Source organism: Malurus melanocephalus, unplaced genomic scaffold, assembly GCF_030028575.1.
Source record: "Malurus melanocephalus ecotype Western Australia unplaced genomic scaffold, MMel_1.1 scaffold_184, whole genome shotgun sequence".
Lineage (NCBI taxonomy): Eukaryota > Metazoa > Chordata > Aves > Passeriformes > Maluridae > Malurus > Malurus melanocephalus.
In genome coordinates, this window is record NW_026623416.1 from 438,812 (window position 1) to 457,904 (window position 19,093).

At 43.6% G+C, this 19,093-nt stretch overlaps 2 protein-coding genes across 2 annotated transcripts in view; one reads left to right on the top strand and one right to left on the bottom strand.

Annotated features, from left to right (window-relative positions):
• The window catches only part of NCBP1 (nuclear cap binding protein subunit 1), a 30,344-nt gene extending 23,437 nt beyond the window's left edge, over positions 1–6,907 (bottom strand). Inside the window, exons 1-8 of the mRNA XM_057373050.1 lie at positions 6,717–6,907; positions 6,513–6,598; positions 5,694–5,794; positions 4,415–4,571; positions 3,245–3,352; positions 2,615–2,736; positions 2,061–2,130; positions 497–712 (exon numbers count right to left, since the gene is read on the bottom strand). Coding sequence (XP_057229033.1) covers positions 497–712; positions 2,061–2,130; positions 2,615–2,736; positions 3,245–3,352; positions 4,415–4,571; positions 5,694–5,794; positions 6,513–6,598; positions 6,717–6,750 — 894 coding nt within the window. The 5' untranslated portion in view covers positions 6,751–6,907. The remainder of the gene's footprint in view (positions 1–496; positions 713–2,060; positions 2,131–2,614; positions 2,737–3,244; positions 3,353–4,414; positions 4,572–5,693; positions 5,795–6,512; positions 6,599–6,716) is intronic.
• Positions 6,908–6,978: 71 nt separating this feature from the next.
• On the top strand, positions 6,979–18,481 carry TSTD2 (thiosulfate sulfurtransferase like domain containing 2). Its single transcript, XM_057373051.1, has 9 exons — positions 6,979–7,101; positions 7,191–7,513; positions 8,359–8,467; positions 10,087–10,212; positions 12,030–12,135; positions 13,401–13,519; positions 14,153–14,311; positions 15,251–15,389; positions 16,415–18,481. Exons 1-9 carry the CDS (start codon positions 7,000–7,002, stop codon positions 16,672–16,674), a joined length of 1,443 nt encoding a protein of 480 aa, XP_057229034.1. The 5' UTR covers positions 6,979–6,999; the 3' UTR covers positions 16,675–18,481.
• The last annotated feature ends 612 nt before the right edge of the window (positions 18,482–19,093 follow it).

Genomic DNA, 19,093 nt, shown 5'->3' on the forward strand with positions numbered 1-19,093 from the left:
GAATGGTCTTGCTCACTGCAAAAACAGAGGCCAATAAGCAAAGGTAAAAGACACAAGACTCATGTAAAAGGAGATATAAAAGCGTTTGGGAAAGCAGCATATATTCTTTTTCAGCACTCCTTTGTTCCATGCATCAATAGGTGATGAGCACTGCAACAAGTGCGTAGAAGGGAAAAAGACCTGAGTCACCAGCTTTCTTGAAGTAAAGTCTAACTCTATGGCTATAGTTTCAGTAAAGACATCAAACAATTCAATCAACATTGTCCTCTAAATGAAAGCATCACAACATTTTACTCCTTAAATTTTGCTCCTTTCAACCCTGCTTTTCACAATAACTTGGTCACTTAGACCATGTCTAGAGAMGTACCAAAGCAAAACTGCTGCTATCCTTCAAACCAGTCACTATCCTGGGAGAGAGGACATCACATTTTGACTAATAATGGCCCAGGAACCTAACTGTGAAATCCACTCACTATTCCGTACAGCAATCACATACCTCAGGATCATCTGTGTAGTCAAACATCCTAAAAATAACCCTTGGCATCGGGTACACAGAATCTTCRGTGTGAGGTGGCGGGGTGAAGGGAGGCAGATTGTGTTGCAGTGCCTCACAGAGAACGCTGTCAAAAGCCAAGTAGGGCCTCAGGATGTGCCGCTCTTGCCAACGGTCTTTTTTCAGCTTCTGAATCTGAGACCAAAGGCAGTCTAAGTACTGAAGAAAAAAGGTGAGAAACATCAGATCAACTGAATCTCCAAACAGAAAGGCAGTTTCCTAAAYTATCTGAAATGTGTCAATTCCATACTATATTCAGAAAAAAATGTAAATTTCTTAAACTGCTGATTCAGTAAACTGACAAATAATTTAAGAACTCTAAATGCCAGAACTACTCCTAAGAGYACACAATTTTGTGTCAGTAAAATTTAACTGCTGGCAATTGTTTAAACACCAACAGGCACCTCAGGARTCCCAGTGAAACTACAGCAGAGAACAGTCACTACTCTCTGGTGGTATTCCCAGCATTCTCACAGAGATGGCACTGACGCCTCTGCAAAGCAATAGCCTGGCTTTGTTTAATTACTCAAATTAGTCTCGAGGCATGTGGCCTTACTCAATTCAAGTTTCYAGTTATAATCTTTGCAAGAAACATCCTTACATTGAAGGGCATTGCATTTACTGAAATTATCACCCTACCAAACGTGAACAACACTAGTAACAACCAGCACCTAACGTGAACAGCCATGTCATGTCTGAAAGTACTCTGGGTCTACAGTCAGCTAATCTCACCTCTACTTAACCAAATAATGAAATTCAGATACTGGGCAGGCAAAATGCTCATGCAAACACATTGATCATAATCAGAAAGGCCATCCCTCCAAACAGTGTTTAAAAAGGTAATTTTTGAGACTGATTTAAWCAGGACAGTGAATGCAATTTAAGAGGATCAAGTTGCAAAACATCCCAGAAAATCAATTTAGATCCCACTTCCCAATGTTTGTCCTGAAAGTTAGGGCAAAGAAAAAAGCTCAAGAACATCCAAAAACACAAATCCCACCCTCAACTAGCCAGAAGCTACCTCTCTTCTCCCATATTTTTGGCTTAATTGTGAAAGATAGCATGGTAACTTCTGCATGCATTTTGTATGTATTTTTTTAGCACTTCCTRAAGTTGAGAAAAAACAAAACCACTACAAAGATTTATTTCCTGGTGAAAGGAAAACATTTAAGTGTAAGTAAGGAATTACATGAAAAGTCCTTTTAACATGAAGCCCTGTAACCTGCAGTTCAAAACCAAACACTRCAAATTTACTTTGTAACATTTCCTCAGGTGCCTGTGAGCAAACAACAGAACACTCTCCTTGCTACTCAATTCAACCTCTTATTTTGGCTCAATGCTTAGAAAAGAACGCCCCGCACAGAACTTGTTGGAATCAACGGCAAACAGCAGACAATTCAAAGCACTCATACTTTTAAAGATGCCTTTTAATTTCATGACAAAGTACACCTTAGTAAAAAATTCTTTTTCAAACTTTCTGAAAACATGCAGAGTAAAGTCAAATCACCTCTTCTTGTGGATGTGGTTTATCAGCAGTCCAGACTTGTAGCATGGGCACATGAATCTTCTGGCGCCTTCTGTTTTAAACAGGAAAGAAAACCTGACTTTTAATAGACTAATTTAGGGCAGTTTTGTTTTTATTGTGAGTGYATTAGTTACTATTTGTTCTCTTCAGCCGATGAAGTCTACAGTATACAAAAACCAGGTCTGCGATTACTTACAATATCTCTATTATCATGTCTTGATTACATTAACTTGAAGCACCTGGACAGAAAGTAGTGACACTGCACAGCACTAATGCAACRATCTACCAGCACTAACAGCACATTAGCAACTCCAGCTCCAGAATGAGCAGAACAAGACTTTCAACATATCCCACAACTAGACAATAAAACTTTTCAAATTCAAAAATCTYTCCACCTACTGCATTTTTAGGGCTTTGTTCCACTCACATAATGGTTCAGACTTAAAGCTTTAGAATRCTTTAAAGTGAGCAATAATCAAAGCAATTCACACTTAAATAGATACCAATGGAAGTGTTTCTAACCAGTTACAACTTACTTCAARTAACTTTCTGTCTGAGACAACAGACGATCCATTTCAGCATCCTTTTTCTCATATAACTCTTTTCCAACCCAAGGCAAAGATGACAGAAATGCAAACATATACCAGTCACATCGCACCTATTGGAAGGCAATATACCAAAATCTGAGTATACAAGCAAGCTCCAGCAGATTTTGTAGATACGCACATAGTAATTTAAAACATCAGCAAATTGTTTTKGGGGAATGTGGAGACCAGCAGTTGCAGACTGGATAGGCAAGGCACAAAATAAAACCATGAAAAGTATAATTTTTCACCTGAACTCTGTCAAGGAGACTTAAAAAATAGGATTACGTTCAAAGTTCTTTTACAGATTATCAGTATAGCAGAAAAGCTAGGTATTCTGCAATTGGCAGAGTAAGGTAAAACAATTTAAATTCGGCCGTTATGAAGGACCATACTTTCTTACTGTATACATGTATTTCCCAATTGCCACATGCTCCTTTTACTGATGGTCAGGAAACTGTTTATGTCAATCCATTTAGCTTGCTCTCCCTAAAACCTCCCTGTTCTAAGCACAAGCACAGAACAAACGGTACAGACAAATTGTAAAAACAGCCCCAGGGAGCCTACAGATCTTTTGCTTACTTGGGGTACATCCTCCTCCTGTGTCACACTCACAAAGTTCTCAAACATAGCTACCATTGAAGGTGCAGCTATTACATGACAATTCACAAGATCAGACAGAAAACGAACCTGAAAAAGAGAAAAAAAAAGTTCTAAATGAATACTTTTTAAACTGTCTGCAAAAGAACAAATAAAACACTATTGAAATGATTAAAACAAAACCACCAATAAAAGTATAATACTCACTCAGTACCACAAAGGCTGAAATAYTACACACTCTACAGACCTGCCTTTCAATGCTAAAAGAAATTCTCATACGTGCTACCTAACATATTGTTCATTATAATGTCCTTAATCGATTCTACTGCAAAGCATTGTAAGGATAATATTCCTAATAAGGAATAGTGGGAAACAACAGTATGTATTCTAAGACACCCAAACTGACATTACAGAAGAAAACCCATGTATTTCTACCTACTGTGTACAGCCAGATTACTAAAAGAAGAGAAATTCTAGCAATTAGACCTTATTAACAAAAGTKTCCTGCAATTGATTGAACACCAACCTCTTGACTAGTACTTTAATTTTCACCAGCAGTTTTCAGAAGTAGCTGGGGAACTTGGCAGCGGGCTTCTAAATCAGACACTGCTGAAGTTCTAACACCTTTTAGCAAACAAAATCTATAAGCAGCAAGAATGGAGCAAATGGTTTCAAAGACAGGCAGCACTTAAAACTGCCTGCATGATCTTCACCTCTCATCAACAGAATGAAACCAGCTATCAAAAAAAGCTTTTAAGAACTACACTGTTCATTTTCTTTTCAATTTTTTTTCCCAGGGCAGCCACAAGATTATCATGTAGCTCTCAGTACAATAAAAGTGCATTGACTTTCTATTATCTTTCACACTGACTGAAGAACAGGCAGGAAGAAGCATCTCTGTTTAATACAAATTTAATTTTTCACTGTGAAAAAGATACAGTTGGAAATAAATTCTGCAAATGTAATATGATTCCTTGCCCCTGAAGAAGAAAATACTTCTCACATAACATATATTTCCTCTTGGAATATTTACAGTGCACAGTGACAGCAAAAGAGACTGCAGCAAATTGCAAGGTTRAGGTCTACACCAATAAAGGAGGAAAGAAAAAGGATGAGGAAAAATGTGTAACAAATAGACAAAACTCCACTTACTAGATGCACAGCTTCATTATACATATTTACTTTCAGACATTCTTTAAGCTGACGAATCATGGCTTCTACAAATTCTCCACCAAAATTGTAGTTCCTGGCATTCAGCAATCCCACCAATGTCGTGTAAACAGTGAGCTTTTCTGGTAACAGACGTGCGCTGACACAGAAAAAGAAATACTGTGTAAGTTCTTTATTCATCATGCGCCAATTGGCCACTGCAGAGCATCTTAGAATCTGCTTGCTCTAAGTTAAACTTACCTCATGAGGAAATATGAAAAGACAGCTAAGATTGATCTTGCAATTTCATCCCACAGTTAATATCTACAGATAGTATTTCTTTGTTTTAACCACAGCCATTCAGAAAGGGAGGTGTTACATTCCACTACATAATACTTGCTTTTCATTTATGTCTAATTACTGAGTATTCCAGAGGGCTGGACAAATAATATAAGTGACAATTTACTGCAAGAATGCAAGAAGATTTAAGTTCTCAATTTAAAAATAATGTTATTACGTAGGTAAGGCCAGGTCCAATCATAAAGAATTCTTTTTCCTCTACCATTTTTGCATGCATGTAACTACTTTCAGAAGTGTCCTTCTCCTATGGAGGAAGGAGGTAGGGTATCTCCCTTTTATTAAAAACAGAGCTACAAAATAGGTGTGAACTATCTGCAAAACCACAGCATAGGCTATATGTGCTCCACCACACCCTTCTTTTGTACTTGTCTTACCTCCTACCACAGAGCCCACCCCCAACACCACTGGGTGACCCTGACATGGCACCCCTGCTCCAGAACTTTGCGAGGGAGAGGAAGGAGAGCTCAGCCACCAGAGAGCCTGTTTTCTGCTCCTCACATTCCCAGTTCCCCTCCTCTAGCAAAGGGGCTTACACAAACATGAGTACATCATTGCCAGGGAAGAGAAAGCAGTGAGAAAACATCACAGATAATACAGGTAACTTCTGTGTTAGCAGCCAGTAACTTTGGTGWCCTTAAGCATTTCATGTGTAAATAGGACATCAGCCAGCATTGCAGCTCCCACTGCTACTGCTGTGAGCCGTGCACACATTTCAAATCAAAGCAACATAAAGAGGTAATCTCCTTCAATTACATCCAGTACATAATGAGCTTAATTTCTCTTTTGTTTGTAGTAGGACAAACTCTATGCTATGACAGCAATCAGGAACTAAAGCCATTCTTGGCCTTCAAACTACCTTAAACACATAAACTTATGCACAAAGAAAGCATGTCCCATATTCCCAGACCTCCTCCATACGTACACAGTACACAATATTCTTAGTATCTTGCTTTTGTAATTTGGCAGATCAGCTTCCAAAACACCAGCTAGGCCCTCCAGGTTGCTCTCCAAAGATGAATTACTCTAAAATAAAAAAAATTAAAAACCATTTCATCATCCAGGCATAACAAGCTAATTTGACTCTCACACGTAAGAACAATGAAGTGGGATGAGAGCATCCTCTCGCGTCCCCTTTTTTTCAGGGCAACAATCAGCTTCCATCAGCAGTGAAGATCTGCTCTCGCTTGCCTGAGAGCAGCAGCTACTCCTCACAAGAGCTGCACCCGACCGCCAGCCTCCCCCGCTAGGAACTCCAGCGCTCCCCAGAGATGCAAGGTCTGACATCACCTCAGGAGCATCCCGGCAATGCGGCCCAACATTGATTAACAACACAGCAAGAATCAAAACAGCTTGTTTCCCAGAGCACCGTCACCTTTTGTTCTTTCACCCCCTTTTCCATTCGCCCCAAATTCTGTCGGGACTGGAACCTTGTGCCACAGGCAGACCAGTTAATTCCTTCACATCGTTCGCAGACTATAATCAGCAACACCATCTTTGGATACAGCGGTAGCTATTCTCTGACTGTTTATCGCTAATCGGGAAACACCCCGCTACGATTTAAGCACTTGCCCGCCACAGCACGTGGCTTTGCAAAAACCGGCAACTTTCCATCTACCATATAAAACAAGTATTTTCTTTGTGGGTCGCTACTACAGCCTTAGTGTTCCCACACGGCGCACGGGAAGGGGAGGGGGCGGATGGAAACAAGGCTTTAACTCTCCCGAGCCGCCGGCCCGCCTACCTTCTCTCCCACCCTGCAGATGAGCGACTCCAGCCTCTCCTCGATCTCCGATGGCTCGGACGTCCTCCGCCTCTTGTGGGGCTGCCCTGCTCCAACAACAGACCGAGCACAGAGTTACCGACGCCGGAGAAACCCTCCCGCTCCTCCATCTCGCCCTGTCTTACCCTCCCTGCCGGGCCACCTCGGGGGGGACGCGGGACTCACCATCGCTGTCGTCGCTGTGCCGCCGCCGCGACATGGCGGGGAGCGGTRTGGAGGAGCGGCCGGGAGAAAGCGGGAGGAGCGGGGAGGAGCGGCGAGGAGCTCCGGGAAACGCCGGGCCGAGACACCCCGCGCGGGCCGAGCGAGCGCGCTCCTTCCCCGCCCGCGGCCGCGCTGTTTCCGGGGCGGGCGCGGCGTCTCCCGCCCGCTTCCCTGCGGAGCCCGAGCGCTTCCGGGGCAGGGGGGAGGCGGAGGGGCACGGGCGCTTCCCGGCGGAGGGGCGGAGATGGTGCCGGGCGAGGCGGTGCCGTCCGGGCCGGGCTCGCCGCGGGGCAGCGCCGAGGGGGCCGCGGCGGGCAGGAAGCAGCGCGCGGCCGCCCGCAGGAAGGTGGGTCGGGGCCGGGCGCGGGRCCGCGCCGGGCCTGGGCCGGGTAACGCGGTCACCTCGGTAACGCGGACGCTTGCGGTGCGTTCCAGGCCTTTTCCYTGTTCGTCAAAGCCAAGGAGGTGCCGGCCGCGTCGCGGTGTCCCGGCGGCGGAGAGGGCGTGCGGTGGCGGTGCTGCCGGCAGGCGTTCGAGGAGCTGCCCGGCATCCACAGGCACGTGGCTCTGCACCACTCCGGAGACATCGGGCGGCAGGCAGGGCTCGGTGCGGGGCCGGCAGAGACCGGAGSATGCCCCGCGGGCGGCCCGGCACCGACCGGCAGCGCGGCCCGGCCCAGCGGGCACTCCCACAGCAACCCGGAGATCTCCTGGGCGCTCCCCGACACCAGCCACCTTAGCCATGATGACCTGACAAGGTAAGGCAGCCCCTCGCCGCTCTGAAGATCCACAAGTGGACTATTTGGACGCTTTTCATKATCATCTGCCAGTAGGAATGTTCCTCAATTCTTCTCTAGATCTTCCGATTCTTTGTGTGTCTTTTATACAAAGAGTTAGATCCGCTGCATTTTTTTAATGGTAGATTGAACTATTCGAGCTGTATCATCCCGCTGTTAAAGCAGACTTGTGCAGGTGTTGCTTGACGGCTTGGATCTGTAAGGAAGGACCATAAGAGAAAAGAGCASAACAGCAGGATATGCTCTGCACGGGTTCCTTACAGGTGCTCATTCAAGTTCCTCAAGGGGTCTTTTAGTTGTGAAGTAGGGTCACAAAAATRTTTCTGACTGTGAGAGAGTTCGGCTTGTGCCACACAGAATGTGGGAAGACGCAATCTTCCCACAAAAGAAGTTTTGGCTTTTTAAGTATAGMTAGCTCAAGTGCTTGAGTTTTCTTGTGCCAGTTTGGCAGTCATTATTTAATGGCATGCTTCCGTGCACAACAGTTAGCTATTCTTGCATCTTGTGTATGAGGAGAGCACATGGTAGGCCACTGGCAGCTGTGTCCCCTGCCATACAAATGAGTTCATTTTGTAACCAATCCCAAGAACTAGAAGCATGTGAGATTTTTTTAGTTAGCATTTCTTCTGTTTGAAATAAGTCAAACCCAGCAGTGCTAATTCCCCCAAAGTTTGTTTGAGTTTCTTTTCTCTGCACATGTGCCAGAATAAAATTGTCTGCTTTCTGAAYGTTACTGCTAATATTATAATWTTGTYCTTTCTTAACATTCTTTTTCTATTTGCTTRTCTTTGTCATGCTGTGGGCAGCCAGGTGGGAGAAGTACTTCTGTATTACTGTTACTGTGAGGTGAAAGATCCAGAGAAACTCTGTGCTTGGCAAAAGGCTTTGTGCCAGCATCTACATCTCACTGGCAAGGTAAGGTTTTAAGCAATGCTTGTATTCTTAAGGAAAAACCCCACATCTTTATTTAATGCAGGGTGATGGGGTATGTGGAGAACCAGGTGGGTTTTGCACCAGAAAGTGCTAGTCTTTTATGATCCCACTAAGAGAGGCACTCAGACTCAGTATGGTATCTTTTAGAATTCTATTTAAGAAAAAAAAAAAAAATACAGATAATCTTATATTCCTTTTGGTGCTGAATATCCTGGGTTGTGTGACATTGAGTGAGCCTCACAGACAGCATACTCCAGACCCTGTCCCTGCTACGGGTTATCCCATTTCCATCACTGTTGCATRTGGAAAGAGGAAAATGAGGAGGAAAACTTCCACTGTCAAACAGAAAGGATATTCMCGTGAGATATTCATGATGCACTTTTAGATAAAGGCAAGGAGACGGAAGTGACTTAATTACCAGTGTCAGCAGAGTCTCGGTTTGCATTAGCAGGCTGGGTGTATCCTGTGGCTAAAGGGCACGTGCAGCACAGCACAGCACAGCCTGAGGGCCCAGCTGGAGGGATAGCGGGGTCTGGGCCTGCTGCAGTACTGCTCACACAGATCCTCCCTCCACAGTGGTCTCCCAGCCAGAGTGACTATTCCAAGCTGTAACCCACACTCTTGGGAATTAGGTGAGAGCATCCCACAACTTAGACCGCACCATGGCATAGCAGTGCCCATTTCTGCAGTCTGTTCTCTTCATTCCTGCCAGGCTAGACCAAGGAGTTGCTTGTGTAGCTGGCATCTGGAGGCTGTGGGAGAAGGTGAATTTTAGCCTCATAAAGCTGATGTTCCTAGGCTTGGAACCTAGGAATCTGTGGGGAGAAAGAGGCAACTTGGAGCAGGAGACTCCGTTCACCTCTGACTTGTCTTCCTAAGTAGCTTCTTGCTCTCTGCCAGTGTTCAATCAGCACAGGTCTGTGGGGGAAATTGCCTGATGGATTCACTTCTTTATCTGCTCAGCTAACTTGCTTGGTGGTTGGTGTTTTTCTCGAGTTTCTTTTCTTTCTGTTTTTTTTCATCTAATCTCCAAGATGGGTACAGCATTTACTTTCCCAACCAGTTGGTTTTTTCCTTGCCTCTTGTATTCAATCTTTTCCCCCCTCCTTCCTCTTCCTCCCTCTTCAAAGCTTTTGTTCACTTGTCAGTGCTGGAGATAAAATGACTCATCCTGAAATTTAAKAATAGATACTATATTATGCATATTCACATTTTCTTTTCAGCTGTGTGAGTCATGGGGCACAARCCTATTGTTCATTCTGAGACAGCTTCCAGTGGGAATTCTGATGCTGACTGCAGGATTTGCAGACAGCAATTTCTCTGTTTATATTGCATATCTTTGTTTATTGCGTGGACTCCTCCGACTGTACTGATGTGATTGTTTTGAAATGGCTCAGAAGTGATTACWGGGTTGTTGGGGTTTTTTTTCTGCTTACTTTTTTATGTTCAACTTCAGTATATTTTCCTTCCTTATTCAGTAGTCTCTTTTCTGAATGTACTCTTATGCCTGCCTTTTGTCACCAGTCCTATTTTGCCAATTTCACTGTGATCTGTTTTGCTGTAAATGASGTTCAGCCCCAGCTTCTCCTCTTGCCTTCCAGGTACGAGTTGCTTCAGAAGGGATTAATGGGACAGTTGGTGGAAGCAAAGTAGCTACCAGTCTCTACATTAAAGTTATGCTTTCTCAGCCTCTGTTCAAGAACATTTTGTGTCAAGAGGATTTCAAGGTATGAAAAAATAATTTTTACATAGACATTGTTAATGCAGGTAATTTAATTTTTAAGAAGTGCATTCCTTCCCAACAATATTACTTCTGCTGTAGCAGTTCTGCTCTGCCAACACYTACCTAAGTCAAGGGATCTTAATGATACCTTGTTTAGGTATCTTTGCTGCTTTTTMCCAGAATCAGCAGTTTCCATGAGCAGTGATAGCAGGTGCTGCAAATTTTAGCAGCTAAGGATGCAGCCGCAAAGCCACTCAGTACATGTGAGGGAGCATGTTTAAGCCCCACCATTCTGCAACAAACATTTGCTCCAGACTGACAGGCATCACAGCTTACACTTAGCCCAGCAAAGTCACTGTCCACACTGTCCTCTTCACCCTGATTTGAGATCCTTGACTGGTTTAGGTTCATGCAGGGTTTAGCATCCATATAGGTGCACTGTCAGTTTTCATGGATTGGGTATCTTTTAGAGAAAACACAGGGAGTGTCAAGAGGTTTCTTCCTACTCCTCTTAGTGCCTGACTGGAGCATACCTGCTGATTGCTCTCTTCAGATGGTGAGTGGTGCACTGTATGGCATTGTAGTAGGCTTTGGCTGCCACCCCTGTAGGTTCTGGTTTCTCTGCAAGGAAGGAAAGCTGCTGCTTAAGCAGCAGYTCTTCACAGAGTTTTATTTGCAGGGAGTGCTATTTTTTTTTCATAAGCGACTAGATCAAAGGAGTTACTCAAATCCATATTGAGCTGCAGTGATGATTCAGACTTWGCTTTATGCATGTGTATTGTGCTTGGCTGAATTTCAAGAGGAATTGTGTTAGCTACAGCCATATGTAGATGCAGAAACAGAACAGGGATGGAATTTTACCCTGACCTTGGCAAAACCTTCAGCCTTGCATTATCTCTCTGGACATCAGTCCTCATGCATTGGTCTTTGCTGTCTTACAGTTCTGATTGCTGTATACCCAAGGGATTGAGGCTTTCAGCTTACTGTGCCATGAAGACATGAGATAAAGGAGTGAGAGTCATGCTTGAGGCTCTGAACATACACAGTGGCCACTACAGTTACTGCAGACTGATTTCCATAGTAGCTGGAGCAATGCTGCACAGCACTGCACTTTTCTTTGAGWGTTTACATACTTCATTGAGCCTAAGCTGTGTTGGAGGCTCAGCCCTGCAGAAATTCTCATTCCCTGTAGCTTGCCATGAGGGTGCCTACCAAAAAAGGGCTTACCAGGATTTCTGAAGGGAAATCCCATGCTTGGGTTCTGGCGGTGAGGGGGAGCTGTCAGCCTCCACTGTTAATAAATCTTAGGCCTGGCTGACCTCCTGTACGTCTCCTTCACACCCATGAGCACTGCAGTTCCCATCACACACATCATGACTGGAGGCACAGCTGTGCTTGCGTCAGGTGCCAGAGGGACGAAGAGGACTGCAGAGCCCAGATGTGGCAACATGACCCATTACTGGAGGAGATTATTTATACTCCTGTCAGCATTGTAGGGGCCTCAGCTTTCTCACATGAGGTGCTACTAACATGCTTCTGATTAAGATTTGCTCTAAATCTCTGCAGCTCAAACCAAACCAAATGCTGTCTCACCTGCAGAGAAGTCATTTGGCCTAAGATGCCTGTCTTCTAGATTGTGTTAGGGTTCACTCCCTGAACTTCAGGATGTATAGTGTGGATTTCAGCAGGAGAGACATTTCTTTCCCTCAGCTACTGATGTATTTTCATATTCTAATGAGTTGTAGAATTAAAGTGAGTGGGTAATTTTAATCTTGACATTGGGCAAGTTTTGGTGAATTGTTTTTGTGTTTGATTTCCTAGAGCAGTGCAGGAGGAGCTCACTGTTTCCCAGACCTTCGAGTTGGAGTATTCAAAGAAATTGTACCTATGGGCATTGATCCAAAGATAGTGTCTTATAAGGAAACTGGTAAGTTTTTGTAATGCAAAATAAAGCCTCTCWCCCAAGTGAGAGTTAAGTGAAGAATAAAATACCTTCATCAAAAATGTTTTCCTTTGCACRATGGCCAGGACACGGGAGAAACAGATACGGAAATTGATTTCTTACTGGTAGTCAGAATCTACTGATGCAGAAAATTTGCTGTCCCAGATTTTGGCTAGCTAAGTGTGTAGCTGCCTCAGAAAACTTCAGAATTAACTTTCCATTTTGTGGGAGAGTTCAGATGACATGAAGCAGTTACCTTGTTGTAGGGTAGGAACTGCTGCCCTGGCTTCACTCGTTTTGGAGCTGACAGCCATCCTCCTGCCTTTTGCACTAAGTGGWTCCAAGTTCTGCATGAACTCCATTTGACTGCATTTGTTTTGTGCTACTTGTAGCTACTTTGTATGGATTATGCCTGATACGGGGTTCCTGGCTGTGGATTTGCTGTGAGGATGCTTACATAGGTGGTAAGCAGGACCACAGCAAATAGCAATTAACAGGGAAGATTTGGGCTTCTTTTTCCACCAAGAGGCTTTTTTGGTGCCAAACTTCTACAGCATCTTTTTGTGGATTTGGAAAAGGATTTTTTTTGTTCCCATTTTTGGTAGTTTGTGGGATGTATGTTTGGCTATTTCTTTTTTTTTYCCCATTTTTCTCCTATTTTACAGCATTTTATGGAGATGGTCATATTACTCTGGCAAGTTGCTTGTAGGGCTGTCTTTCAATAGAGGATTTTTGTGAGGGAGCTTTTTAGTTTTTCAGCAAATTAGAAGTCCTAAATCCTGAAAGTTGACAAACGGTGTGTAAACAGAAGTTGTGCTGAGAGTAATACATGTTTATGGATTTTTTCCATTGTTATCAAGAAGTTTAATTTTAAAAATTGTATTTCTGCACCTCCAAATGTAATGACAGATGAGCAAAGGGAAGTGGAACATGTCACTCTTTTAGAATGGGAAGAGTAAAAGCCAGGTAAGAGTCAGGGGGATGYAACAAGAAACTGTAAGACATATCAAAAGAGATAACAGAAGCAGCAGCAGTCTCCTATGTGGAACAGTGTTGTGTTTTCTTTCATTTGTCAGTAGGAAGTCAAACATGGATAAAGTTGGCTGATTGTGAACAATCRCAAAAAAAATTTGTTTGGAAATCTGAGGAGAATCTGGATCAGTGATCTCATATATGACATGGTTTCGTAGTTCTGCTTCTCACTTCTCTTCCCCCTCCCTCTTTTTTTTTTTTCTTTTTTTTTGTTGAAGGAATCCATTTATCCCCTCAGGAATTTCATAGAGAAGTAGAACAGTATTTGTCTCAGGCCAGTCAAGGACAAAGCGATACCATCTTGCTGGACTGTAGGAACTTCTATGAAAGTAAAATAGTAAGTGCTGTTTGCCTGCTTCTTGCAGTGTATTACAGGTGCTGGGGTGAAGTATTTATGATTGTGAGGGTCTAACCTGACCAGAAGAAGAGATTACATATTCCAGATTGACTGTAAAGTATAAAATGCAGTTTAGTAATGAGTATTAGACACAAGCAGTAGAGGACCTGCCCAGCAACTCATCAGGGAGTCTGCCTGGCCAAGTGCTTATAAAGCATGGGGCAGGAAGAAAACATTGTGGTCCACACAACATGAGCATCAATGTTTGGATTAGCATTTGTAGGGATGTTTTTCAGCATTTTTTGTCTTGCCCCATTCATCAAAAAGAACTGGGGCATCCTGCTGTCACAACGACCATCCCTCATGCACCGTTGTGGTTTGTCCTCTCCAACAGTTCTGCTTAGCTCTCTCTTCTGTGTTTCGATGAGGAGAATTGCTGTGTCCAGAATCCTCCTTCAGATTTTAACATGTGTTTTGACGCATAAATACAGCTGAGGAGCTGCCTAAAACAGCTCCCTTCAATGGGCTGAGTATTCTGGCCCAAAGGTTTGTTACTTCATCTAGTTTGAGGCACAGACCTTACCAGTTAACAGTGTTTGTAACCAGTTGCGTGGCTATCTGTTGTCATTGCAGGGACATTTCCAGGGCTGTCTGGCTCCAGATATCAGGAAGTTCAGCTACTTTCCCAGCTACGTAGATGAAAACCTGGAGCTTTTTAAAGACAAGCGTGTCCTGATGTACTGCACAGGAGGGATTCGTTGTGAAAGAGGCTCTGCTTACCTCAGGAGCAAGGTAAGTTGTCATTCTGAGGGCACAAGTGTCAGGGAATTGACGCTGCTTTAAGGRCACCTGTCCTTTGTCCTGCTGGTGAATTCTTACTGTGCCTGAAGTGCCAAATGCACAGATGGAGAGATAAATGCCTCTGACATATGCTTGTCTCATGCTGTCCATCAAGAACCTATAGTTCCGATAGTTCCGTGTGGCTCAGTATGACCTGTGTAGACTAGTTTCATAGCAGTAAAAATAATTATGTAACCCATTCCCTTAGAAGAGATATTTGTGGGACTGTTGTAAGAGGGCTTGAAAATACTTTACCATGTTTCCACAAACCGTCTAAGTAACGCTCTGTGGTCATTACTGCAAAGCTTGAGCATCTCAGAGTGGTGAAAATCAGCCAGTCAGTGCTTTTCCCAGTGTTGGGGAACTAAATCCAGCACACTACATTGTTCTGATTGTTTTCCATCCCACTTTTGTCCTGGATCCTTCTCTCAAGGATCAAGGGAACAGAACACAAAGGTTCTCAGAGATTTAAATTGTGGTATTCTTTTTTCTGCTGCATCAGTGTAAATCCTGTGAAATTCTGCTTCTGCTAACAGTTAATAAATAAAAATAAATAAAACCAGAATAACAAGCAGCAGTTTATGGAGGTTCAAAAGCATTTGATCTGTGATGCAGCAGACCATCCTCAGGTGAGGAGAGTTGCCATCTTCTTTTGAGTGTAGCATTAAAGAAGGGGTTGGGTTCATGTCAACAAGCCAGCATTGTGGAGCTGCCCAGTACTCCATGGTGGCACTGCCTAGAGCTGTGGTTGCAAATGGTGCCATCTGATGGTCACTGAGAGGCTGCTGCTTTTCACTGGCCCCTGGAATTCACAACATTTGCTTTGGGAACTCTGGCACACGGCCACTGCTGTGGTCTCCTTCAGCTTTTCTGTTAATATGCTTTAAACAGGCAGTGTGCAGAGAAGTTTACCAGCTAAAAGGTGGAATTCACAAGTACCTAGAAGAGTTTCCAGATGGATTCTACAGGGGGAAGCTATTTGTATTTGATGATCGTTACGCCATTTGTTCCAATGAAGATATCATCTCAGGTAGGACTAAATAATGTAAGTGCAGAAGGCTGGGAAGCTATTGCAATCATTTCCAGAGGTGTGCAGGATAGGGACAGCCAAACTGGTGTGTGTAGTTCTTCCTCATACTTGGTTTGATCTCATAATGCAGTCACTTTTCCTGATGACTATCAATTCCATGGCTTGAACACGTAAAACAGAAATGAGAGGGAAGAGGGTTTAGGAAGTTTCTGTATCTGGTAGAATTTCAGTACCCTCTAGTTGGAGTTGTTAAGAGCATTGCCTGGTCTTCTGGCTGGGATTGCTCTTTAGTTACCACAAATTACGTAATCTCTTATTTTTCTATCAGTTGCTGGGTGCAACAAATTATCTGGAGTTTGGCTCTAGCCTTTTAAGGAAGCAGTGTTGTTTTTTCTCTCAGTTGGTAACGTTTCAAGCAAAATCTCCCTTTCCTGTTCTGCAATTACTGTATGCATCTTGACAGGGTCTGACTTGGTGTGGAGAGAGAACACACTGGATATATATCTCAGCCATCCCTACAGGAGTTTCAAGGGGAAGTACTGTGGTRTACACCTTCTTGATGGTACAGCTAAAGTGGGCTGTAGCTTTCAGTTAAAGTGTTAAAACCAGTGGTGTTTTGGAAGGGCTCTTACCAGGACTGCAAATGGCACCCTGTCTGCACAAGCCATTGCTTGGAGAAGAAAGGAAGTTCCGTGGCATTCCCTTTGCCAGCAGGTCACATTACTAGCTTAGTTGTCACCTGCATGTCTTGGCAGTAAGAATCTCTGTCTGTCTATTCAGAACTAGAAAAGCACTAGTGAGCACTTTCCTCTTTTCCAGAGAAAAATGCCTTAAGTATGTAAAAAAAAAAAAGATGTTTTAAAAATCTAGATTCTAGAAGATAAGCTAAACAGAAATTAAAACCCTGCAAGACAATAGCCACTTAAATGAGAGCTGTGACAGCCCCCTGGTGCCTTGGCAAGCCCTCTGCAAGGAACAGCCAGAGCGGTATGGGTGTTAACTTTTTCTTTTCCTCCTCCCTCCAGCATGCAGATACTGTGGGGTGCTGTGGGACCAGTATAAACTTTGTTCCAGTCAGCACTGCCGGCAGCTTGTCCTGACATGTCCAAGTTGTTGCAACAAAGGTCTTACAGCTTGCTGTCCTGTTTGTCAAGAGAAGGAGCTCAAGGTGACTTCAAGGGCTTCMGGACAGACACTTAAGGAGGAATGTGAATGTACAAGGAAACGGCCAAGGGTACCAATTGAACGTGTCTCACCAAGGCTGCTGGACACTGGAAAAGATTAAGCTGTTTCACTGGTTAATCTGGCATGCGCTCATCTGGAGGGCTTCTGTAACCAGATATCTGTTAATCAGTTAGGTTTGGAGATTACGAAAATGTGTTGGCTTGGAAAGTCTTGTTCATATGCTGCCTTTAAACCTAGAGAATGCCCTGAAAACCATCCATTAMTTGCCTGTAACTTACCAGAGTGCCCAGCCCATCACCAGCACTACAGGATTCCTCTCCTGGGTACAGTCTTGTAGTGCAGCCTTTACCATGGGGATTTTGGAGCAGAGTATCTGCAACATGACAGAGCTGCTCACAAGTCAAAAGAAACTGAAGRGACATAAGAATAATTCCTTTTTTTTATTTCTTGCATGGAGATCAACCTGTCTGACCTCTCCAAGGGTCATGCATCTGCTTCAATAGCTTGTAGTACGGTGTGCAAACAGCAGATTTATCAATTTGGTGTGGGTGTGTGGCCAGATAGATCCTGAAAATATATTCCACGTGTGCACCATCTACCTGCATCTCTTGCTTTATGCCAGTGAGAAGCAAAGGAAAGTTACTGACTGAAAACACAACTCTCCTGTAAAACTGGCTGAAGGTGGCACAAGGAGCTGGAGCGAAGGCCCAGAAATRTTGTTTGCCCAGCCATATTTGTGTGACCTGTAGGATGAGCAGCAAACCCAACCTTCTTCCCAGTGCTCAGTCTCCCTGGGAGCTGTGTTTTCCCCTCAACTTGTCAGTATATGAAATATGCAGGGCTCATCTCTGCTTGCACTAAAAAAGCCTGACAGCTTGAAGCATTTTGAAACAGGCACATGAGGAGGGGAGCACAGAGGATGTCAAAATACCAGCATTATGGCACTGGAAGTGATGCATGTATGCATAAATGTCAGCAACAGCTATCAGAAGACTGCAAGATCCTTAACTCAAGTTGTGGGGAGCTTTTTGAACATGAGTTGAGTTTTTTAAAAGCTGCAAGCTGTTTATGCAATTTTCAGCACCTATTAGTGGAGAAATTGTCTTTGAAGGGACCTACAGCAGATGAGCTTAAAATACTTCCCCACGTGCTGTTTTGTGTGCCTGATGCTGTAGAACGTACAGAAAGGATTTATTAATAGCGTGGAAGATGTGTCTTGACTGAAAAATGTCTTTGAAATTTACTGTCATTCTGGGAACTAAACAGTAGTTAGTCATTAGAACATCAAAGCCACTGGATTTGGGTTTTTTTACTGGCAAATGCTTTTGAAAGCAAGAAAACAGTTTCTTAGGTTTCTGCAGTTGCTTAATAACAGGGCTATATTATTTTCATATAGATTGTAACTTTTTTTCCCATGGTGCTATAAATTCAGCAAGGCCTCATTGACCAGCAACTTAAATACATGGGCACTGGTTCCATTAAAGCCATGACAAACATTTCTTCTTGCTTCCAGTTTTGCTACCATGAAATCAACGGCTCACCAGCTGTCCTCATGACAATTCTAATAATGAGGCAAAACCTTGAAACTTAGGAATATTTCTATTGGGGATATTTCTAGGATAGTATTTAATAGAAAATCTGTGAACAACCCATTCTGGAGAAGAAATTGGAACATTCCCATCATTAGACACTTTCAGCCAAAGTTTGAGCGGTGTCTCCCTGGCTTCCTGGTCCCTGCTGGCTGGTTAACCTCTGTGATTTTGAGGACTGGAGTATTTGTGAAGAAACATGCAAGCTCTCCTTGTAGGTCTGGTCTAGAGCACCGATGGGGAATGCCCATAATTTTCCTGTATTAGGTTAAAAAGAACAGAGTTTTGTAATTCAGTGTATCAGCAGGTGTGGAACGCTGTAATGCCGTTTCTATGTCCCTTATCAGTACAGGATGGCAACGACTATCTTTTATATATAAACTATTGAAACATCTATGATAAATAACCTTTAGTGCTTCCATTATAATTTTGTAAGTACTGCACAAATACACTTCACATGTTATGTTGAAGGTGCTTAATTCWGCAGAGGTAAACACTGAAACTTAGCTAGTCTGCCACATGGTAGACCTGGATACAAGGTACAATTCTGAGAGCTCCTCACAGCTGGAGATTCTACCTCAAAGGCAGAGGGGAGCCATGCGGCCTCTTCTGGTCCTTGCTGCACTGAAGCAAGGGAAGAGAAGGATCTGAGATGTACAGATGAATCCCTTAAAGCCATGATCACTCTGCTGCAGAGAGCCAGAGAGGGGATAAGAGATATCCTTAGTCTGCCTGTTTCTTGCAAGTTAGCCCATAAGGGCTCTCTGTCCTGTTTTTTGAATTAGTTTTGTGAGAATAACACAAATAAGGACTTGCCTTGTGAAAAGCTGTGTGGTGGCATCCAGGGATCTCGGTAATGCCTGAGAGAAGGCCCATGAGCTCCAGGAGAGGGAAGAGTTTTCAGCAGGATGGGCTGTGACTGCCAGATGC